Source organism: Podarcis tiliguerta (assembly GCF_965153285.1).
Source record: "Podarcis tiliguerta genome assembly, chromosome: 3".
NCBI lineage: Eukaryota > Metazoa > Chordata > Lepidosauria > Squamata > Lacertidae > Podarcis > Podarcis tiliguerta.
This window is the reverse complement of record NC_139536.1, coordinates 114,819,452-114,844,452: the sequence shown is the minus strand read 5'-3', so window position 1 is coordinate 114,844,452 and position 25,001 is coordinate 114,819,452. Positions and strand designations below refer to the sequence as shown.

Genomic DNA, 25,001 nt, shown 5'->3' with positions numbered 1-25,001 from the left:
TGTTCTATTTCCTTGCAATCTTAAAAAATATACATTTTTTAGAATGGCTTTTACTGTTTCTATACATTTTCCATTTTAATTCTAGCTGCAAAACACCCACGGTATCAAAAAGGACAAGATAAAGACCGCAGGCAGAATACAGAAAGAAGTTTTTAGCCTTCCTAGCTCAATTCCCATATCACTTTGCAATGATAAGACACATGGCTGTCTTATGAGGGAGACATGTAGCTGCCTGTGGAAGTAATTTTCTCTAGCTGTATGCAAGATGAGGCTTCCAGGATCATCTTGATGCATGCTATACTCCAGTAACCAAAATAACTTCAGAAAAAAGCAATTGCTTTCAATGTTATGTAACAGAAACATGACTCACCCATGATTTAATTTTGGAATCTTTGTTCCCAAAGGCAAAGCTGGCAGCGTATAGAATGGGGAAGAGGAGCTACGCATGAGTACAGATACACAGTGAGAGAAATTTAATATTTGTAGAGCTGTCTTTGGTTGCAAATATACTTTAATAGCTTCATTCACTACAACCACATTTGGGTTATTTATTAAAAGTCCGTGTCAAGTAATTACATTCGTGAAGAAAATTTGAGCTGCTAAATAACAACAAATTGCAGGCATTGTAGGCTGTGATAGTTGAGGGGACAAAGGTGAAAAGCTTAGAATTGCACCACTGTGCTATGTCAGCCTCTATACGTTTAACAACAGGAGATTTGCACAGATGTTTCTTTCCACCACTGGTTTCTTTATGACATACCAGTGATTTTTAACTAAAGATTGCAATTAAGTACTTTTGAATGTAAATGTGTTCTCCCTTGCAAGAAGAAAAAACCCAAGGCAAATAAATGTTTTATAACATGGGCATCCCAAGTTGCAGTCCGTTCTCCTAATCTAGATGGCTCAGGTGAGGAAAGCCAAACTTTTTAGATGGTCCTTATAGGAAGGTGCTGAAAAGGGGATTCTCCACACCAAGGAGCTGTTCATCAGATCAGGAAAATTATATCATCTGACATCATGATCTGGTTGTCATCTTGCATCTGTTCCAAGGCCACCTTGACTTCCGCAGATGAAAAAGGGTTTGGGTTGTCTCGATTGATGGACTCCATTAGGCTCTTCAACCCCACAGACTGCGCATGAGCAGCTTTGAATACCTCCAGAAGGGCAGCCTTGAATGCTTTCAGTCTGTGCAGGTAGAAGAAAACAAACAAGGAATCAAACAGTATGGTTTGGCTACACAGAACTCGGCTAGGCTCTCAAGCCATGAAGCAGCTGAGATGCTTTTAAAGAACAGTGTTTGAGCTCTGAGTCTCCCACCGCTGTTTGCATATTATTCTCTGCCTCTGCCACAAGAGGCCACTGTGTTTCTGCTGCAGGAAGCGACAGCAGTCTGCAGTCTCTATCCATCTTTAATAGAGAGAATACAGAACAGGGTGAAAGAGGGTGAACTGGATGATCCCTCAAGTGGGGCACTTTGGATCTTAAAAAGCCCAGCCATGAAGCCACTGAAGGAAATCCTTATGTTTATGCCTTATGAGGCTCAGCGGGGGTGGGGAGATGGGAAAATCCCTCACTGGATCAACATGAAACTTTACAGTGAGCCAAAAGAGATGCAGCTAATTTGCATACCTTAGTCATAAATAACTAGCATCATTTGACAATCTTTCAGACATGACAATCTTGGGTCTTATTATAAAATTACTTTGAACTACAGAAAACTACAATAAGACTGAAATCCCAACTGCCCTTATCTGGGAGTAAGTCTCATTCAATAGGACTTATTTATGAGTAGACACAGTTGAGATTGCACTGTTAGCCTCTGAAAATAATACTGACAAATGAGTTTTCACATCAAGGATCAGAATGAGCATGGCCTTATTTGTTTTATTTATTTAAACTACCACATTTTCAAAATGACCAGCCACAGGACTACTTGTAATTCTACAAAGTCCCAAGGATCACACTAGTGCTTCAGCCTGCATACCATTAAACTCTGACCTGTAATATTTATTTGCATACTACCCACCTGGATTCGGCCAGCTTTGACTTAGTCTCACCAGTGCCCAAAGGTTCAGTAGTCTTGGGAGTGTGCGCCTCAACTAATATCAAGGAGAGATGAGTTAGTCTTGAAGGTGTCACAAAATAGGGGAATGCAATGTCAAATATTCATCAACAAACTTTTATCTATTATAGGTAAAGGTAAAGGTACCCCTGCCCGTATGGGCCAGTCTTGACAGACTCTAGGGTTGTGCGCTCATCTCACTCTAGAGGCCGGGAGCCAGCGCTGTCCGCAGACACTTCTGGGTCACGTGGCCAGCGTGACAAAGCCGCATCGGGCGAGCTAACACAGCACACGGAAACGCCGTTTACCTTCCCGCCAGTAAGCGGTCCCTATTTATCTACTTGCACCCGGAGGTGCTTTCAAACTGCTAGGTTGGCAGGCGCTGGGACCGAGCGACGGGAGCGCACCCCGCCGCGGGGATTCGAACCGCCGACCTTTCGATCGGCAAGTCCTAGGTGCTGAGGCTTTTATCCACAGCGCCACCCGCGTCCCTTTTATCTATTATACACCAGGATAAACTTTAATGGACTCATCCTCTTCATCAGATGTGTCTAACTGGTAATTAATGAATAACAGATTTGTTGCTCTAATAGATTTGCTCAGTCTTTAAACTATAAGACTTCATTGTTTTTGCTGCAACAAACCAACACAGCTCTCTCTCTCTCTCTCTCTCTCTGAAAATTACCCTATTTATATAGCAAATATTTAACAGGCAGCCTGTGTGGTCTAGTGGAAAGGCATCAAACCAAGGCCTATGACTGATGCTATAATCCTACATCCACAAACCTAGTAACAAGTCTCACTGAACTCAGTGCGATTTATTCCTTAGCCATCTTCTGTAGGGTTGCCCTGTTACATACCGTTTTATTTCTTGATTACTGTTACCACAGAAAAATAAAGCACCTTTTTTGGTTAAAGAGCAGTGGATTTTAAGAGACATAAGAGCAAAGTTAACTCAAAAGGTTTGCAAGTACTGGAGAAACAAATACTGAGTATATGAACATTGTGCAAGTGGTAAATTCTGGAATGGCGAAAACAGAAAAGCTATCACACTTTCAGCAAGCTTGCCAGAGGTGAAGTGACTTTTGCAGCCAACTGCATGCTGAAATACCTTGTGGGCAGATTCTACTGTGCAAATGAATCAAAAATATAGCGCATGAATGCTTTTTTTGATCTGAATCCATTCATCTACTAGCCTGAGGAAGACCTGAGGGAAACTGCTCACCTTCTGGCATTTCCTCTTCAGTGTCGCTGAAGGAATAGGGATCGTGAGTCTCCCCTTCCACTGGCTGATGATCACTAGAACGCGTTTTCCTCCTACAGAAGGACAAAAAGTTTATAGCAATATTCTCACCACCCACAAATGGATAGAAATACCTGGAGTGTGTAGATTTGTGGAGAAAGGGAGGGAGAGGAGATAATGAGCTAGAAAACTCGTTTTATTTTTTAAAAAACTGTAAAAACTTATTCTGTGAAACTCTCCCTCCCTCCTATCTTCTACCTGGGTAGGGGACTGAAAAGGAGGGTAAGACTGGAAGCCAGTGACAAAGGGAGGCAGAAAGCTACGGGGTGAATAAAGTACCTTCCAGACTCTTCTAGTTTTATTACCTACTTCAGGTTTGTCCTTCAGATGGGTTTGAAACTTGCAGCCCTTCAGATATTGCTCAATTACAACTCCCATCAGCTCTAGACAGCATGGTCAATGGTCAAGGCTGAGGGAAGCGGTAACTCAACTATGTCTGGAAGCCCAAAGGTCCCCCCCATCCCTGCTTTAGAAGAAAGCAGTCCAAAGTATTCCAGATTTTACATTAAAAGCCATATTCTATGCAGTAACCTAATTGTAGCCATTTACATTCCTGGTCTCTGCTACTTGTCTTTAATTTACATGGATGTACGGGGGGGAACGACAATTATATTGCTTTTTGTTTTAGATGTCATTATTTGGGGTTGGAGAAGGAATGTGCAACCCATCTGCTGTGCGTAGACTGCACTGGTTACCTATTGAAATGAGTTGTTTCAATGGCAGAAATGACTGGCAGAATCCGAGACCAGGGAGAAGAGTCGATGGAAGAAGATTGGAAAAAATTTAAAGTATATTTACAGAAATACTGTAAAATTAAGGAATGTTAGAAGAATACTGGAATGAAATTATATGGTTTTAGCAGAAATGTTATAAAGAATTAAGCAAAAACTGATTGTTAATGGGCTAAAATGGAAAATTTTAGACTGTGTTAAGATAAATTATAGAACAAAAATTGAGAAAGAGGGAAAGGATTTGCTGAATTAGCTAATTTGAACTAGAATACAAAAAAGGGAGGCGTGAGGAAGTCGAGGAAATAAGTAAATGAAAGATAAAGATACGGAAATTGGATGTGTTTTTAAATGTTTTTTTTTTTCTTGTTGATTTGATGTATTGTTTTTTCTTTCTATTTTCGATGTATTGTTTGTTAATTTTTTATTGCTTTTTTCTTATACTTTTTTTTCTGTAACTATAAAACTTTTAATAAATATTATTTTAAAAAAAATAATGAAATGAGTTGTTTCAAAGCTGCCCACCTGCCCATCACCTGATGTCATGTGATGCTTCCCTTTGAAGCCCCAACTTTCAGAACTTCCAAGCAAGCATCCTGGCAAGGGCTTTCCATAGGACCGGAAGTGCATCTTGCTTGCTTTAAGCTCCCAATTGTTGCTTTCAAGTGCCTCCCTTACCTTCCCCGCACCTGGCATCATGTATGATGTCAGGTGGGGTTCCTGAAAATGGCCTCACGCTTGCTCTGTGAGCCAGAGGTTCCCCACCCTGTACATTATTGTGTGCAGCCACACAGCTTGTGCATTATGCAAAACACACACAATGTGACCCAGATTATCTGGGCCAGTGAGCTGCATGTAACTGTCTGAAAGCAACCCACCAAGTGAGCCACCGGCTGAACAGATAGTTGCAATGAGATGGAAATGCAAGATGATCCATTAAATATGACAATTTTGTGGTTTTGCTCTCTGCTGCCCAATGAAGACTTTTTCTTGAAGAACAAAAAAGCACGTGTGGGTTCTCCTTACACCGCTTTTCTTTACTTACCTCTTTTTCTCTCTCGTTTCACTTTCTTGTGCAGCTTCATTCTCTGTGTCTGGGTCTGAACCATCTTCAGTCTGCTTCTTTCGCTTCTTTTCTTTTTCCAAAACCTTTGAAATGAGAGAAGCCCAAATAATCTATAAGTAGTTCAGCTAATCAGCCATTTGCTCAGGAGCCGAGAAGTCTTAAAGGCAGAAGCCATATACACAGCCCAACAAGACAATGACAAAAATCCACCAACAACATACAAATCAATATGGCTAACCTGATCCAAAACACCCACCCACCCCACTCACACATGAAAACAAAGATCACCACAGCCAATCACAAACAAACAACCACACCCTAGGCTAACCCCAACCTCTCTCACCACCAAAGGAACACAAGTGAATAGCAGAGAACCTGCACAAGCGACGCTGACACAAAACTCCACATATATTAAGTAAAATAGAAACATCGCCACCCGACCCCACCCCCCCACCTCTTTCCCCCTTTTCTTCCTAATGTCTCAACAAATGAAACTGATCTGTAAAAAATGTTACTTGGAGAAAAAAAGAGAGAGAGATTGCACATACTTTTGTAAACCAAGAAAATCTTTAATAAAAAAATAATAATCAGAAGGTGCAAAAAATAAAATAAAAAAAGGCAGAAGCAATCAGCAATGTGGCTCCTTAGAACAGGAGGGTGAATCTTAGGTGATTTTAAGCCTTAATTAAGGTTCAGTCTCCAAATAAATGAGCTACCCAACACTGTAGCTTGAGGAGACATATTACCTGCACAGAAGCATGGTGACTTCTGCATTATGATTAATACTGCAAGGGTTTAGAGACAATGTGTAGAAGAATGCAACCATTCGTTTCACAACACACCTGATAAAAACTGACTCTGATTTTCCTGCTCGCTGGACCAAAATTATGTGGCGACTAGCTAAGACACTTTTTTATTCCATCAGGCTTATGCAGGCAATTAAGAATACCTATTTCCACAACAGTTATCTGATTTAAACTCGTTTTATATGGTTTTTATTGTATGGTTTTATGCATAGCTGTTGTGAACTACTTAATTTTAAAAAATGAAATGGCAGTAAATAAATATTCTTACATAAATAAATGGTGGCTGTATGGACAAAGAGATTGATTTACTGGCCACCTGCATCTGTGAAATGCTTTGTAATTCAGGAGACTGTAAATTCTCCTACATATCTCAAGAAGGCACAATCCACCCACAATCTCACTCAAAAGCCCCCAGGAACACTACTAGAGAAGTAAGTATTCATCACTTAGTATAGCCACTGCAGTCTCTGTTGGCTCCAGCTTGCCATCAACAACATGGAGCTGAGATCAGGATCAACCAGCTAATGTCCAAGTAACGAGGGGCAGATTCATATACCGTATTTTTTGCTCTATAAGACACACAAGACCATGAGACACACCTAGTTTTTAGAGGAGGAAAACAAGAAAAGCCAGCAAGAGCCGCAGACACGCTCGCTCAGCACGCCTCTTTAAAGATAGAGCGGCTCTTGCTGGCTTTTCCGGGAGGTGGTAGAAGGGACTGACGGGCTGCCCTCCGTCCCGTCTCCCACTTCCCTGAAAAGCCAGAGCAAACTGCGCAGTTATCGCTGAAGGCAGCAGAGCAAGAGGGAGAGCTGCGCAGCTGCTCTTGCTCTGCTGGCTTCCCAGCGAAGCAGGATGAGGGACACAAGGGGCTCCATAAGGGCTCCCTTCTGTTCCTCCTCCCGCTTCGCTGGGAAGCCAGCAGAACAAGAGGCACTGCACAGTTCTCGCTCTTGCTCTGCTGGCTTCAGCGATAGCTGCGCAGCCTGCATTCATTCCATAAGACGCACACACATTTCCCCTTTTTAGGAGGGAAAAAGGTGCGTCTTATGGAACGACAAATACGGTACATTAGTTACTAATAAAGGAAGGTGTCTTTTACTGCATCACACCGTTGGTCCATCTAACTGAGTACCACTTCCATTCTCCAGGGTTTCCAACAGGAGCCTCTCTCGGCCCTACCTGGAGACAGCTGATCTTTTGAACATAAAAGCATGTGCTCTACCACCAAGCTACGTCCCTTCCTCATGAGTTCAAGGAGTCTGGGCAGCAGAGGAGGCAGGTTGCTCCACTTCTTCTGCTCATCCAACCTGCAGCATTCCTACTTTCGTTTCCCAATCTCACCCTTTGTATGAAAGGATTGCCGATGTGTGTCAAGATACCAAATACAAGCCAAGTGAAGAGAATTTTATCACCTGTGCACAACTGCTCAGAAATCTGCAGGGGGCGGGAATGACAAGATTTTTGTCTCTTGGTAGGATACTACTACAACAACTGACTTATATCAAGTGGTCCTAACAGTGCTGCAAGTCACCACATGGTAAATAGTTACCTGCGCTCTCTCATTCTGCCCTTGGCTAAGTGGGGCAGCATCATGGTGCACTTACTTTTTGCTACTGAAAATCCTTTACCCTTCAGGAACAAGGATGCATGTATTGCTTCAGCACATGCAAACGGCCCTTTGATCCCCTCCTGAAGGACTAGTAATTGGTCCTGCCTCAACCCTGGCCAGAAGTCAAGTGCAACAGAGCTCTACTTTGTGCAGCAGAGCTGTGCACAGCAACAACCATTGTCAGGGAAAAGCTTCAGCACAGCAGCAATAATTCTGGCTCCTGCACTCAGCAGAGTGATGGGAGTTCTCCTTTCCAATCCAGCGACATCTGTGTAGCAATTCACACAAGTGCTGAGCCATTACAAAACTATAGGTTTTTGGAGCAGCAATACAATTACCGTATTTTCCCTCTTTAGGACGCACTTTTTCCCTTCTAAAAAGTAAGGGAAAATATGTGTGCATCTTATGGAGCGAATACAGGCTGCACGGCTAAGCCCAAAGCCAGAATAGGGAGACGCAGCACTGCGCAGCACTCCATCTCGCTGTTCTAGCTTGGGGTTAGCTGCGCAAAGCCTCCGCAGGGCAGCAGGGTGAAGGCATCCCACTGCCCTGCGGAGGCTTCACAGGCTGTCCCCGAAGCCAGAACAGCAAGAGGCTATCCCAGAAGCCAGATCCCTCTTGCTGTTCTGGCTTCTGGGGTTCAGAATTTTTTTCTTCTTGTTTCCTCCCCCCCAAACTAGGTGCGTTTTATCATCCGTTGCGTCCTATAGAGCGAAACATATGGTAAGCAAACCTCTGCCACTCGATGAGAAAAGACCAGCATCCTCTTCTGCCATTTGTGAATATGAAGGTAAAGTCTATCTAATTACTGATCACTATAGGCCACCTTGGGAACATTTACAGGGAAGAACACTTGAAATAATGGATGACGTTAGTACCATTAAAAGATACAAGCCAAGCGCTACCAAATACCTGTCCCCAGGTTAGATGCATTTTTTTGTTTTTTGTTTTGTTATGATAACAGGCATTCCAACAACAGTTTGCACACCTTTTTGAAGTAGGCAAATTGCACGAGCTCTAAAGCAGCTTTGGCATCCTGCTTGTCCACTGTTTTGCTCATCCTGGCTTTAGCATGTGCAGTTGAGAGTCTGATCAGAGTTTCCAGCGTACGGGCCGTTATAGGGGAAGTCTGGAAAGTAAGATAGAACCATTGAGCTGCTGAATGATAAAAATAATGAGACTCCCATTTCAGGCAATCACTTTCAGAACAAACACATAGCAGCACATAAAGGGGAGAAGCCACAGGGCTCTTTTGCTATAGCCAAGCAAGGAGACTACCAAGGTTACGCAGCTGACAATTCAAGCTGCAGGACAAACATCTGATAAGCACTACATGCTCCTGTAATCTTCCACAATGTGAACTGCTAATGTCTCTGTCTGTCTCTCCTAGACAGGAGACAACTACATGCAGCCTTTGAAAAAGGAAAAAAATATGAAAACCAAATGCAGTCATACCTCGGGTTACAGACGCTTCAGGTTGCATATTTTCAGGTTACAGAACTGCCGAAACCCGGAAGTACCGGAATGGGTTCCTTCCGGGTTTCGGCAGTTGCCTATGCACAGAAGCGCTAAATCGCGCTTTGCACATGTGCAGAAGCGCCAGATTGCAACCTGTGCGTATGCAGACACGCCGCTGCGGGTTGCGAACATGCATCCCGAACGGATCACGTTTGCACCTGAGTGTGCACTGTACATGTAATTTCTCAGATCCATAAAAAGAATCTGCCCACCCATCTGCCAATACTAGTGTGTTACATGCAGTTGCATTTTTTTTAAAAAAGCGTGCTTTAAATTCAATGGGATTTTAATCTGAGGCTACAGGCTCCACTCCTAGATTTTGTATGTTATGGATGGGGGCCAAGGAACGTGATGATGCAACTTCCATCTGCACAAAATCCTCTTATTAAGCAGTGCTGCAGCCCTATAGCATTGTTCCCCTGCTGCTGTTATTCAGAGAGGAAAGTGAGGATTTCCAGGCCAAGTTCGGCTGACTGAAAAGCAGCTAAGCTGCACATCGGAAAGCAAAACATCTGCATAGTCAAGACTACTTTGATTCAAATATACAGTACAATTATTTGTTCCTCCTAAGAGTTCAAAATAAACATTGCTTTTACCTCAGCAGTCCAGTGGTGTAAAGTAAGCTGAGGAACAACCATATGCCCATTGCCATCCAGAAACCTCTGCAGTTCAGCAGGTGTCTGAACTTGGGTTTCTTTGTGTCTTAACACAATGTTCTTGTGCTACTACATCATATGTAATATGTAATTTTCTCAATTTCAGCTTTGCTCTTCTCCCCCACTTTTTCCCCAGTAAAAAGGACCCAGCCCCCTACTCACTCTAGCCACATCAGAGCTGATCTGGTCCTGACTACGAAGAGAAGAATATTCCTGAGCGATGAAGGCTGCTGCTTCCTCGGTCAAGACTGGCTTGATCATCTTGGCGAAATGAATGTATTTCCTCATGAACTCCACACTAACGATCTTCTCTCTGTTTGGCAAACGCAAAGTGATCAAGTTCTGTAAGCAATTCAAAGTAGGTTCCTCCCTTCAATGGGTCGAATACACAGCCCTAACTGTAAAAAGATGAGAATTAAAGCCAGTGAACCCATTTGCCATTTCCCTTTTATGAACCCTGCAGCCTCACATCCCTAAACTAATGTTTGTATTTGTCGGCCAACAGGTGCATAAGAAAGATAGGACCTTTTTTATGTATGCTACAACAGCAGCAAGAATACTCATCGCACAGTATTGGAAGACACAGGAGCTACCCACGCTGGAAGAATGGCAGATGAAAGTCATGGACTATATGGAATTGGCAGAGATGACTGGCAGAATCAGAGACCAGGGAGAAGAGATGGTGAAGGAAGATTGGAGGAAGCTCAAAGACTATCTACAGAAACACTATAAGATAATGAATGTTTGATGACACCAGATTGAATGTAAAAGGTTTTTAGTAAAAAGTTTAAAGATTAAAAAAGACCCAATATTTTAAGATATAAGGAAATACAGCTATATTAAGATATTAAAATTATGACAAAATCGTATCAAGACAGAGGGAAGGAATTTGCTGATAGAATATATGATCTGGAATACAGGGAAGGGAGGTCTGGGGAGGTCGCAGAAATAAGTTAATGCCAAGAATATAATGAGGATAAAAATTGCTTTTATTTTATTTTTTTTCTCTGTTTTGTGTTTGTGTGTTATTGTATTTTTTCATTTTTGTTGTGCTGTGGTTTATTTTTTTCTTACTTTTGTCGCTTTATACTTATTGTAAAACTTAATAAAAATGATTTTTTTTTAAAAAAAGAACTGGGGTGGAAGCACCTTGCAGGAGGTAAGTCTCAGAAAAATGTGTGTGGGGGGGGGTGTCGTGCCTCTCTGGAGGACTCTCCTTACTTCCAACTCCCAGAACTGCCCTGTGCAGAGAAGGAAAGTAGTAGGGGGGTCCCCAGCACAAAAAAGATGGAGGGGCGGAATCTCCTCTATGAGGAAGAGCAACAGTGCTTAAGGCTTTTAAGTTTAGTGGGGGGAAACTACTAAGGGGGTAATATGAACAAAAGCTTATAAACTCATAAATGCTGGAGCCAAAAGTTCTCCTCTCTTGCCACAATACATGTCACCCAATGACTTTGAATTGGCAATAGATCCACCACAGATCACAGTAAGTGTTAAGGAAGTCAATGAATTGATTGCCACAAGGTGCAGGGCTAGTTGGGGGTTGGATAGCTTCAAAAGAGGGGAGTCATGGAAGATGCAGCCTATCTATAGCTCATCCCTGCAATGAGAGGCTGGCGAACAACAAGAGTAGGGCAGTTCCTTCCATCTCCTGCCTGTGAACTTTCAGACACACAGCTCACCATTGGAAAATAAAAGCCGGACCTTTGGTTTGATCCAGCTGGGCTGCTCTTATACTATCTAACCAAAACTTTCTGTCCTATAGGGAGTGTGTGTGTAATATAGGGCCCCTGAATATAGGCTACTGATTTGCATTTCTATAAGGTTTGGAGGCTGTGCTTTAAGCCACCTGTGTATTAAGCTACGGTAAGTGGGGCAGGAGAAGAGATTACAGCAATCAATCTATCTGCAATGAGGAAGACTGTGGGAGGCACTCACTTCCTCCTTTTAGGCCCATGCAGTAGATCGTCGTGTTTTTCATACACCTGCAGCTCGTGGTCCTCCTCCTCAGCAAAGGCAGGATCATCAGTGGCCAACAGCTCAACGGTGCTGCCCAAAGGCATGGCTGGAAAGAGAAGGGAAGGGTTGCCTGGAGACATATCTAGGTCACATTCAATTACTATAGCAACAGACACAAAAACCAGCACCTTCTCACTGTACTGTTTCCTGAAAAGCTCCATTTAAAAGAAAAAAAAATCTGAGCAGCAGAGCAAGTTTTAAGTCACTACCGATGAGAAAATATTATAGCAATTGGGCAGTGCCTTTACTGACATGTGCATGGGCCTCTCTAGGCATGCACTGTGCGTTCAGTGGCACCATTCCTATACACAGCCATGTAGAAGTGGAAATTCTGGCTGGTACAGCTTCCCTGCAGGGATGGGAAGAGCCAAGCTGCCAAAGCTCCCTCTAATAATGAAAGCAGGCGTGGTGAAATAAGCTTGTATTATCGGTCCATTTTTGACTCTGACCCTACCCACAAGGGGCATGTTGCCCAAGAGGAGATGTGGCCCTTGTGCTGAAATGGTTCTCTGATCCCCGTGATAGGAGAAAAGTCTCCTCGACTTGCAACCTGGCTTCCTATTAGTTGGGGTGGAATTCCTTATCTAATGTTAGGAGCATCCCTGCGTTCCACAGGCAACTTAGCATGATCATTCCACCTCCCACAACAGCAAGTGAAGACCTGAAAATATGCCATGGCGCAACAGGAGTGTTGCTTGCAAAAGAAAGAAGCCTCGGGTAACTCCGATTAATTCTCATGTCACACAGGATTTCCCACAAAGCTTTTCGGGAAGAGAGACTCACCATCTCCATCCTGTTCACCAGCTGCTCTGTAACGATGCATCCGCAAAACATGGTCCGAAATCTCCCGATCTAGCTCTGGATCCATTTGATCCAAGACAATGAAGAGCAAATCAAATCGAGACAGTAGAGAGTCCTGCAAGCCAATGTTCTCCATGGGGGTTTTGTATTGGTCATACTGTAAAAAGTTATAAGAAAAAACAGCACGTTCAGCCTGCAACTGTTAAGAGTATCTTATTCCTAAAGAGGGAAATAAGGCCTACTGGACAGGGAGAGCAATAAAGAGAAACCCAGTATTTTCTGAAATAAAAAAAAATAAGCAGCACAAATATTGGTACTCATGCATACCATGGTACTGTTTCTGAGTACAGAAAATGCAGGTGAATGACAGCCAAAGCTTGCCATTCACGTTCCCCTCATTCTCTATTACATCAAAGAACTCCATTTTCAAATAAAGACAAACAAACACAAACCATTGTGGTGACTCTGGCCTGCTTGGCAAGGCTATTGCCATTTTTACAGCCAATTTTGGGAGCAGCAACAATCACGTCTATTAATATACCTTGTTTCCTTTGCCTACGTATTACAGCACTTGGTTTTAATTTTTTAATATTAAATTATCCACCCTGAAATCTTATATAAGGCAGGCTATAAATGGATTAAGTAAAACGTGTTTAGTACAATTCACAGCATGTACCTGTCAGCAAACATCACTCATTGCATGGAAGACCACAGTATCAACTCACGTGGCAAGTTCATCTGGATCACATGTTTCAAAGAACTCTTTCTCTATCAACTTGGGGGAAAGAGGGCAGGAAGCACCCTACCCGCTTGCCAGTCACTGAACAAAGTGCAAAATGCAGATTGATGCCAACTGGAGAATTCCACCTGAAACTATGCCAGGGGTTCACTATCAGCAGTATGTGAGAATGTATATGACCATCTGAGGAAGGCACAACCTCTTTAGCTGAAGCCCCAGAAAGTGACTAACAAAACTGTGACTGGCAGAATCCGAGACCAGGGAGAAGAGTTGATGGAGGAAGATTGGAAAAAATTTAAAGTATATTTATAGAAATATTGCAAAGTTAATGAATGTTAGAAGAATATTGGAATGAAGTTATATGGTTTTAGCAGAAGTGTTATTAAGAACTAAATGAATATTAATTGTTAATGTGTTAAAGTGGAAAATTTAAAGTTAAATTGCGTTAGGATAAATTATAGAACAAAATTTGAAGAGGGAAAGGATTTGTTGAACTAGCAAATTTGAACTAGAATACAAAAAAGGGAGGTGCGAGGAAGTCGAGGAAATAAGCAAATGAAAGATATAGATATGAAATTTGGATGCGTGTTTAAATGTTTTTGTTTTGTTCTTGTTGTATTGTTGTATTGTATCTTTTTATTGTTGATGTATTGTTTGTTGAATCTATGTATTGTTTCTCTCTATTTTCTTTTTTCTTTATAATTATAAAATATCTAATAAATATTATTTTTTAAAAAAACAAAACAGAAAGTGACTAACAAAACCGGTATCAAAATTTAAAGCAATACAAAGGAAACTGGAACAGTCTGCAAAGTCAACAACTTTGCCATTAGGTGTGCCTGAAGAAGCATTCCGCAAGTACTCACCTTTCCATACACTGGGTTGGCAGCTGCTAGGACACTGCAGCGAGCATTGAGCTGGGCCTGAATACCCGCCTTGGCAATGGTAACGCGACCTTGCTCCATCACCTCATGGATAGCTGTGCGGTCAATGTCAGACATCTTATCAAATTCATCAATGCATACCACACCTCGGTCAGCCAAGACCATGGCACCTGCTTCCAGACAACGCTCTCCTGAAGACAGTAAATTGAGAGTACACATGAGTTTGGACACAGCTCCCTTCACAACTTTCCAACTGGGTGAACTGGAATACTGATATCCAAGCACTCAAGTGTTATACTACTTCCCCATCTCCATGAATACAGTATCCCAGCACTGTCCCTTAACATTCAATAAGCCCTACAAGATGATCAAAGACAGTCTAGCCCATTGCTATGGGCCTCCAGTTGCCCTGGATCAGAAAATCGAAGCACACACGTTGATTACACCCATCCACTGACCACAATTTGAGCATTCATCTCCAGAAGTGAGATGCTAAGCAGTACATATTAGCCAAAGGCTGCTGTTCCACCTGAAAGACAGGCTATTTAGCAGAATTAGCTCCTAGAGTACTATTTCCATCTATGAAGCTGCCAATAATCTGTGCAGATCCTGCACATAAATGCTTACTTCTGCAATTCAACTAGCAGCAACTTTGTACTTTCCCAGTGACTCACTTCTGCTCAATGCAAAGGAGGATATTGAACATGTTTTTGTCCACAGATATGCATAAGTGTTACAAAGGATTAAAACACACACCCATTTTTCCAGCAAGGAACACGAAGACCCAAACCAGTTATAACCAGCAAGCTGGTAGCAGAGCAAGAGATATAAGCCAATTTGTAACAGCCATAAGGCAACTTTGCTCTCCACAGAGCTGTGCCCCATTGATGTCTCCAGTTCTGGCTCCAGCTGCCACACAAGAACACACTATTTTGACTTCAGAGAGCCAGTCATCAGCCTATTTCCCATTGCAATGACTGCTAACCTTGCGCGTTAGCCTGCTCCTTACCAGTTTCCGGGTCTGTAGTGACGGCAGCAGTCAGACCAACTCCAGAGGAACCCCTGCCTGTGGTGGGGATGGCCCGTGGAGCTGTGCACAGCACATAACGCAGCAACTGAGACTTTGCAACAGAAGGGTCACCTGAAAGAGAAGAGACAGTGAGCTTGTTATGATGTTAACACCGCCTCAGTACAGAACCTCTAGCCTTCCATTTTGGCCCATGAGACTATCATGGCCAAACCATGCTCACCTGTCTTACACTTGATGTCGTCTATAGCATCAGGTATGGGGCAGAGAAAGCTGAAGTTGGGCCAAAAGGGGTTTTGCAGGCATTGCTGATTGGCTGATGATCAGCACCCAAAAAGCCCTATGCAAAGTGCTGTGCTTGGGACTTCACAAGTGCTGGCCATCAGCTGACCAGTGCCACTTGGACTGTGCCTTTGCCAATGGGGTTTGATTTCAAATTGCAGAAGCCCAAACAGGTCACACGAGGTCACAGAGGCATTAGGTGATTGACAGATGGGTGGCCCTGGCCCCAACTACTACAGGACAACTAAGTGGCAAAGCAATAAAACAAAACATCTTCAAAACAATTAAAAACATCTAAACTATGGCTAGCAAGCTATGAACATTTCCATGATATATATTTTTTAAAAGAAAAGTGCCCACAGTCATACCAATTAGCAGGATGTTAATATCCCCTCGGAGGCGACTTTTGTTCTCCAGCACCTTCTCCACTCCCCCTAGCAGCATGCAGAGAATTGCCTTCTTGATGTACTCATGGCCATGGATACTGGGAGCCAGAGACCTTGACAGTTGATCAAACACATCCTAATTTCAGGAAGCAATAGCAGAAAAATGTATTAGGAGGTGCCCATAGACAATTAACCATAGTTTCAAATGGCAACAGAAATCAAAACTACTTTCAAGGCACATCAGGAAAAGGAGGGTTCTACCACAATTGTATGGAGTGTCAGAACTGGTTTAAGGTAACACCCACACCAGAACTAATATTTTTCAGTATCAGTTGAAAAAATGTTTTACAGTACAGTGATCATGATACATTATGGGATACGTCAGTGCAAGATAGCACTACAGAAACACACTAAAATGTATTTGCTTATTAGCAGTATTTGAAGGCTAGTATACATCAATGTCTCACAATAACAAAACCCCACAATTTAAAACTGAATAAACCATAAAATGAGCAGAGTAAAAATGGCTTTAAACATAATAGATTTTTATAAATTCAATGCAGACATTCCTAATCTTACTTTTAGTTTTGATTTTATTATAAACAGGCTCCTTATAATTAAGATCTAAAGCCCTTCACACTACTCTCTGCAACCACAGTTTTTAGCACAAAGTTTACAAGGTCCACTTAACACATTCCATTTTTAGGCACATGGTTAAAACATTGTACGCCTCAGAACTGACTACAAGAAGCACACGGATTGGTTGCAACCCTGCTGAGTCAACATTAAGAGCAAACCTGAATCTTCCCAAGCAAAATATGTGAAATTGCCCTAACATCATAGCCCAATTTACCTTTGAGTGGCTTTTGCTGAATTTTTTTATCTTGGAAATATCAGCTGATGAATATTCAGGCCGAACCTCCTTATTCATTTGCTTCACTTGGCAAGCAATCAGAATAGTCCTAGAGAAGGTGAGAAAACACAGACCCTTTGTTACAGGTCTAGACTGACCAGCTGCAGATTAGCGGAAGATTGCTCTTTTTTTTTTTGACAAATCTTAGTCAACAAGTGTTTGGTCCATTTCCAATGAGACCTTAGAGAAGGTACAATGCTCAGGGAACCTTTTTTTAAGCCATACTCCACTTCACTACATTAATATCTGCAGAGCTATAATGTTTTAAATTTTCAAAAGACTTATATTCACTAAAATGTATCTCCAGTTGTTGTTTTTTAAACACACACAGAGTTAAAACACCATCTGAAGAGTCTTTGTCTGCTTTCTTCTTATACTATATGAATGGTCTCCAAGATGATGGGCTGGTTCACATGCAGCTAGAAGCCATGGTTTAGCACTATGTACACAAGCCACAATGAACCTGAACTAATTACACACTACCTCCCTGCCACGGCTGCTTCCCAATACTGGCCTCATGTTAAAGGCAAGTCTGAAGTGGGGGAAGCCTGTGCACACAGATGGGGAACAATGTCATCTGTCCTACAGCCCCTTCTCCTTAATTTAGTGTGAGGACAGGCAGGTTGTACTTGATCAGCAGAAAGGGAAAAGCCTTCAGAAGCACTTCTAGTAAACCCAAATTACCTAGGGAAAGTATTAATTGGCTACTAAGCCAAAGAACAATTTGTGGACCTCTGAATATGATACTAAGTCTTCTGGGTGCTGCTACTTTCCTACACGGAAGAATGGCATGTTCAATGGGAGGGTATAGGGATTATCAGATTTTGCATTCACAATTTACATATTGGCATGTGTAAATTCTTATGTATGCACCACCTGCAATTTTAGGAGAAAAGTGTGATGGAGGAGAAACAAAGGAAACCATTTTGTGAGGGGCTTCAGGCAAATTCTTATGATGGGAGAGACAGAGAAACAGAAACAAACAAAAAAACCTCATACTGAGAGAGGCCAACAGAGATCACACAGACCAGAAACAGCAAGTCAATGCATAAAACGATCATAAGAACATGTGTGAAGGACAGAATCACACAATTTATCAAGAGAACTAAGATCTGCATGATGCCCTTTAGAAGTCAGGCTATCTGGAATTTTTTCGGCACATATATTTGGCAATGTCCTTTGTGAAATAAACTGACATTAATCCTCTTATAGAATGGGGGGGGGGGCAGGTCTTGGCATAGCAATACCTTCCCTGGGACAAGGCAGAATCTTTGTAAACTGCCAGAAGATTTAACAGACAAGAGGAATGAAGTTTAAAATGTTGTAATATCGTTACCATAACTAGGCAGATAATGTTTTCAGATTCTGTGACAAGGAGGCAGCAGTAAGGGCAAGAATCCTTGCTGAGTAGTTTGATTTTATGACAGCACGCCAACAAATAAGCTTGCCTGTTGAGAATTTTACCTAAACGTCCCTGAAGTGTAGCCACCTTTCTTTCCTGGCAGACAACGGAACGTCCCAATGACCTGCACTCTGTCCCCTGGTTTCACCTTGTCTACCAAGTCATCGTCTAAAATGATGTCCACAGAGCGAGGGAGCTGCCCAGCTGGTGCTTTCTCTGGCATCTCTTGGATTGTGATTGTCTGGTGGTCCTTGTAGGTAGACAGGCCAAACTCTGTCTCAAGTGGGTTGTTCTCTTCATCCTAGATAACCAGCGTAAGATAAAAATATAACAAGCTTTTTAGTGTAGCCTGTTATGTCCACACTAGGTGGCGCCCAGGTCCAAGTGCCACTTAGGGAAATGCTGTCGTTAAGTAATTTAGCAAGGTACGTCATGAGAGATTATTTTAACTGTAAGCTTGGAGGATCATAAAATAATTGGGTTTTTTATGGGCAAATAAATTGAAGAGATTCTGGTAGACTCACTACTTCAACACATCAACACTTTCTGCTATTATTATTTGTTAAATTTGTATACTGCCCTATACCTGCAGGTCTCAAGGCAGTTCACAATGTATCAAGACACAGCTGGTTTTTCAGCCAAAACAAAATCGTCACAGTTAAGGAAGGTTACAAGCTGACCAGTAGATCACTATGTAGAAGCAGTTGCAGAAGCATCTGTTGCTGCAGCAGCTGTTTTGGAGAAGGGGTTACACATAGAGATATTGAACAGCACAAACCCTTTCAGACAACAATTTTTTTGGGGGGGGGTGCATCATTTAGAACCAATTTTCAGGGAGCACAAAGGGCAACAGGACAAATAGCCTCCCTCAATTCTCTCTCCTTTTAGCAGAAAAAGAATACATGAAAGAAGTGCTCTTAAAGAGGTGGGAAACGGAGGAGAAAATGGAATTGAGATAATTTGGATAAAAGATCCACTGAGGAATGCCTACCCTGTTGATGGGAACACCCTTGAGGACACGGAACCCACTTGGCTCACCTTGGTAGGGTAAACAGCAGCTGATGGAAAAGGTTCCAGGGATGTCATATCTGTGTACCGGCGTTCAATTGTCTTCTTGGTAGCAGGGCAATAGTGCACACTGCGCACAATCTTTGGGCGGACCAAAGAACCTGTGTTGGAGTGGGAACAGCCTTTAATTTTATTTTAGGTCACAATACTCTGCAAAAAGAGATGTTGCATAAACAGCATTCACCCCAGACATTCGCAAGTGAAATTCCAAATTTCCATTTCAGAGCCTAACATTAAAAGCCTGATTCTGTCCAGGGCTACAGCCTAAATACCTGTTTAAATATGCTGTAACTGACCCCAAAGGAAATCTATTTCCCACAGGGGCTTCCTTACTCCCCAGGAATAGCCACGAGCAACATCAGAGCTCATGAATGTTCTTTTTCAGAATGTGCTTCAACATTCCCAATTCCTTGTCAGATTCTTACACTGTCTCTCTTCCAGCTAATGCAAAGACAGGAAGAAATCCCAAAGCTAGATTGACAGTCTCCAACCGGCTGGGGGGAAATTCCGCTGCTCCTGGCCCACTCCCCGTACCGCTGTTTCCACACAAATGTCCTCTCCCACAGTAGCATCAAGAGACAAACCCCACCCCAGTCACCTATCTTCCTTTGTGAGTGGCCCCACCCCAGTCAAAAAGGCATTTGCCAAGGTAACATTTACTTCCACCCAAATACATAAGACCTATACAGGTATTACCACAAGGCACATAAAAACACACAGGGAGAAACAAGGGGTTGTGTGATCGCTGCACCCCTGCCCTCTTCAGTCTGGCACTATCAGCCTCGATTTGCAGACTTGCAGAGGGCAACTGTGTGAAACAGGCACCCTCTGGAGTCCTGCATCCGAGGAGGCTCCCTGTTCATTGTGGAACCCGTGGATACAAAAGGTTCCCTGCTTCACACAGTTGTCCTCTGCAAGTTGAGGCCTGTGGGCAGCATTCTCATTGCCATTGCGCCCCCCCCCCATTGTTTTCTCTATACCTCGTGGCAACACCCAAATAGGGTCACTATATCCATTATGCCACACTTAGCTTTGCCCTGCAGAGTCATTTACTTAGATCACTGATGGTACATGTTTTCGCAGAGAAATCACGAGAGGGCCTTAAGTGCTTGAGAAGACTACCATTGGTCCCACCACATTCCCATCCATGCAGTGTTAAAAGCTGTCCTCACTTTGTTTTTTAACTCACATTTCGTTACAATACCCTCCACACAGACAATGCAGCTGAGAAAGTGGGATGTCAGCGTCCGTGGTGTCACATGTTTCGATCCAAAGCTTCCCTCAAGCCCAATGTAAAAATCTTCATACTGCTTGGAATAGGTGGCATCAACAGAAGCAACAAAGTCCTTCAGGGCACGCTGGAAAGCCACCATCTCCTCAAAGGCACTGTTCAGCAAACTGGAGCAAAGATGAACAAGACTCTGGTGTCAGAATCCCCAATGCCACGTCAGCCCCTACCAATATGTCAGTTGCTGGCAGTTTTTTCCAGGGGAAGGGAGACAAAAGATCCCTGGTCTTCTAAGGCAGTGTTCCCCAACCTTGGGCCTCCAGCTGTTTTTGGACTACAATTCCCATCATCCTTGACCACAGGTCTTGCTAGCGAGGGATGATGGGAGTTGTAGTCCAAAAACAGCTGGAGGCCCAAGGTTGGGGAACACTGTTCTAAGGGATGCTTATTGGCTCTCCCATCTCTGTGGCCAAACAGTTCTTTCTTCCTATATGGAAACTACATCAACTTCTGCCATTTTACTCTACGTATGCTAAATCTTCATAACATTTAGGCAGGAAGAATCCGCTGCATAAATATAAGATGGGAGACACCTGGATTTCATGCATGATCTAGTTGAGATTCCTGCACTGAAAGGGGTTGGACACTGCAGGGCGAGAATCCTCAGGGGTCCTTCCAAATCCACAATTCTATGATTCTATAATGGGCTGCCCTAGCTAAGAAATGCAACACCTGGAAGCTTTCCAATGACAAGAGCCAGAGAAATCAGCCACCATGGCTCCTGAAAAGCACTTAAGACAGCCTTCTCTTCCTTTTTCATCTCTTTTGAGCTTATTGTTTACGTTGTGTTACCACTCAACAGGCTGTTTTATATTTTCAAACCCTGCTCCCAATTTAATTCCACATATAAAAGTTTCTTACTGTGGCAATTTTAAATCATTTATCAGTCACATTGACAGTAGCATCTTATTCTTTAAAAAGTAGCTGTCGTATGTAGTTCTTTGATTCCATCCCAGTGTGATGAATATTAAGGCTTTTGTGTCTTAAACGTTGCATTATATACAGCAGATCTATTTGTATTCGGTTATTAAAAAAACAGTTGTACAGTTGTGCCCCGCAAGACGAATGCCTCACAAGACGGAAAACCCGCAAGACGAAAGGGTTTTCTGTCTGCAGAGGCGCTTCGCAAGACGAATTTCCCTATGGGCTTGCTTCACAAGACGAAAATTGACGAAAAATTTTGAGGGTTTTTTTGGCTCCAAAACCCCTTATTCTGAATCGCTAAGCTGCTAAAAGCATTTTAGCAGCAAAACCGCTAATCCCCCACCCCTTAAAAAGCCGTTTTTAGCCCTTAAAGTGCCAATAGCGCTAATAGCGCTAATCCGTCAATGGGCTTGCTTCGCAAGACGAAAAAACCGCAAGACGAAAAGACTCCCGGAACGGATTCTTTTCGTCTTGTGAGGCACCACTGTACAGGAGGCAGTGAGATGTTCCTGAGCTTACAAGTACTGTAGCTAACCAAAAGAAAAGGGAGGGGGAAGGGTAAGAGTTGGAAGGGACCCCTAGAGTCATCTAGTCCAACCCCTCCGCAATACAGGAATCTCAACGAAAGCATAAACATACACACACTATATCTATCATCTATCTATCCGCGGTGACCCAGCACAAGTGTAACTTACCGACTGGCTCTTTTCTCATTTTTTCTTCGGAGGTCATTGATGTTCACAATCAGGCGGTACTGGTTGTCGCTAATCATGTCCCGGACTTTACTCTGGTAAATCCCCTGGTCTTCCTGCAACAAAGATCAGATCACAACCTTTGCTGGAGCCCAAGACCCAAAGAATTGCAAGGGACACCGGCATCGTGCAGGGTGACATCCCCCCAAATAGAAACAATTGCAACTATACACCTGTACACACACACACACACACATATATATACAGTCACACCTCAGGTGGAAGTTGCTTCAGGTTGAGCACTTTCGGGTTGCGCTCCGCAGCGACCCGGAAGTAACGGAATGCGTTACTTTTGGGTTTCGCCGCTCACGCATGCACATACGGTCAAAATGATGTTATGCGCATGCGCGGAAGCGGCAAATCGTGACACGCAGACGTGGGCTGCGTTCGCTTCAGGATGCAAACAGGGCTCCAGAATGGATCCCATTCGTATCCAGATGTACCACTGTGTGTGTGTGTGTGTGTGTATATACACACACATATATATATATGCACAGTGGTACCTCGGTTTAAGTACTTAATTCGTTCCGGAGATCTGTTCTTAACCTGAAACTCTTCTTAACCTGAAGCACCACTTTAGCTAATGGGGCCACCTGCTGCCGCTGGAGCACGATTTCTGTTCTCATCCTGAAGCAAAGTTCTTAACCCGAGGTAATATTTCTGGGTTAGCGGAGTCTGTAACCTGAAGCGTATGTAACCCGAGGTACCACTGTATACGCACACATATATACATACATATGCATACACACACACACACACACACATATATATATATATATATACACAGTATCCACGTAGCATAACCATCAGGATGAGCGTGAGCTCTATTCCCTGGGGGCTTAAGCCTTCCTTCCCCCAGGGGACCCCCACCCACCTAGGCCTGCCTCACCCCTATGACCCCCCCCCCGGCCTTTCGCCAAAGCCCCTTCGCAGCCCCGCCCGGCCCGAGGAGGACGCGAGAGGTTTCCACAGGCACCGAGGCGCGTCGCCCACAAAATCGGGATTCCAATGAATTCAATTTTACGAAGCGAGGCGCGCCGAGGCCCAAGTCCTAACGAGTCACGAAGCTGCACTCTGCACATGCTCGGCCGCCGCCCGGCCCACTCACCCCCCCCCCCCGCGCACCTCGTCGTCCAGGAAGTCCAGGTAGTCCCTCTGGGCCTCCCTCAGCTCCGCGTCGTCCAGCGCCAACGCCGCCGCCATCCTTCCTCCCGGCTCCGTCCTCTTCCAGCTCCGGCTCCCTCACGGTTTTGGCGCCAAAAGCGCGCCGCCTTTTCCCGCCAAACCGAGCGGAGGGCGGGGGGCGGGGCTCTCGAACACGCCGCCCAATGGAACGGCACGCGCGGCGCGGAACTCCGCTCGCGGCGCCGCGCACGTCCGGAAACAGCCGGCCAATCCGGCGGTAGGCGCGGAGGGAGGAGGCGGGCCCTTGCGCCCCCGGTGCATTGTGGGGCTTGTAGTTCGCGGCCATGACTTCCTGATTTCTCTCGGTTTCCCGCGCGAAATGAGCCTGCCTGTAACACTGCAGCCAGGAGGGGGCGGTAATAGGCCTTTCCCCCACCAAATAAGGGCCAGCGAACTTTTTCAGCAGGGGGCCGGTCCCCTGTCCCGCAGACCTTGTGGGGGGCCGGACTATATTTTTTTGGGGGGGGGGGAGAACAAATTCCTATGCCCCACAAATAACCCAGAGATGCATTTTAAATAAAAGCACACTTTTTACTCATGTTAAAACACGCTGATTCCGGGAACCATCCCGGGGGCCAGATTGGGAAGGCGACTGAGCTGCATCCGGCCCCCGGGCCTTAGTTTGCCTACCCATGCTCTAGTGCAAGATTGCTCTCCACTGCCTGTTATCCCTGGGATTCTCCAGGAAAGAAGAGCCTTGCAGGATCAGGCCCATGAATAGCCCACCACGTCCAGGATCCTGTTCTTGCAACGCCCAACGTGGGGGGAAAGGGTTAACTGCTCTCCCCCACCCCAGACCCCACTCCCCATCCTGCTCAAATCCCCTGCAACACATAAAAACACAGCTATTCAAAGTGTAGAAACTTTGTTTTTAATCAACACAGCCACACGATTGTCATGTCCCACTTGGCCCTAGAGCGCTGTGCAAAGGAGCCTCTGCAGCAGCAGAACTTTCTGTGATGTGTGACGCACTTATCCTAAAATACATCTTTCAACCTGATCTCTGGAAATGTAAAGAATCTGAAGGTACCTTTTTCCACCTTTGGTGGACATGCCCAAGGATTAAGTCCTTCTGGGAGATGATATATAATGAATTGAAAAAGGTGTTTAAATACACCTTCCCGAAGAAACCAGAGGCCATTCTCCTGGGCATGGTCGGCCAACAGGTGCGAAAGAAGGATAGAACTTTCTTTATGTATGCCACGACAGCAGCAAGAATACTTATCGCGCAGTTTTGGAAGACACAAGAATTACCCACGCTGGAAGAATGGCAGATGAAGGTTATTGACTATATGGAACAAGCAGAAATGACTGGCAGAATCAGAGACCAGGGAGAAGAGACGGTGGAGGAAGATTGGAGGAAGTTTAAAGACTATTTACAGAAACATTATAAGATAAAGAACGAGTGAGGACATCAGATTGAATTTAAAAGAATATTAGCATAAAATTTTAATGATCAAGAAAGACCAATGTTTTAAGACATAAAATGTAACTATGTTAAGATATTAAGTCAATTTGAACCGAAGATATGTCAAAGGGAAAGAATTTACTGTCAGATCATGAGATCTAGAATATAGAGT

General features: G+C 43.8%; 1 protein-coding gene across 1 annotated transcript; it reads right to left on the bottom strand.

Annotated features, from left to right (window-relative positions):
* Nucleotides 1–489: 489 nt before the first annotated feature.
* MCM3 (minichromosome maintenance complex component 3) lies at nucleotides 490–23,590 on the bottom strand. The gene is made up of 17 exons (XM_083435323.1): nucleotides 23,362–23,590; nucleotides 22,180–22,292; nucleotides 20,462–20,670; nucleotides 19,243–19,373; nucleotides 18,267–18,505; nucleotides 16,743–16,851; nucleotides 15,872–16,025; nucleotides 15,204–15,335; nucleotides 14,177–14,385; nucleotides 12,554–12,728; nucleotides 11,690–11,816; nucleotides 9,914–10,064; nucleotides 8,566–8,706; nucleotides 5,139–5,242; nucleotides 3,288–3,379; nucleotides 2,027–2,099; nucleotides 490–1,185 (listed from the first exon to the last, which is right to left on the bottom strand). Exons 1-17 carry the CDS (start codon nucleotides 23,437–23,439, stop codon nucleotides 987–989), a joined length of 2,436 nt encoding a protein of 811 aa, XP_083291449.1. The 5' UTR covers nucleotides 23,440–23,590; the 3' UTR covers nucleotides 490–986.
* Between the last annotated feature and the right edge of the window lie 1,411 nt (nucleotides 23,591–25,001).

Coding starts and splice junctions, on each gene's coding strand:
- MCM3 (XM_083435323.1), bottom strand. CDS start 23,439: ATGGCGGCGGCGTTGGCGCTGGACGACGCGGAGCTGAGGGAGGCCCAG. Junction 16,852..18,266: donor TACACTTCAGGGACGTTTAG/GTAAAATTCTCA, acceptor CACCTTCTCTAG/GACTATTCTGATTGCTTGCC. Junction 14,386..15,203: donor CACTACAGACCCGGAAACTG/GTAAGGAGCAGG, acceptor TACTGTCTTCAG/GAGAGCGTTGTCTGGAAGCA.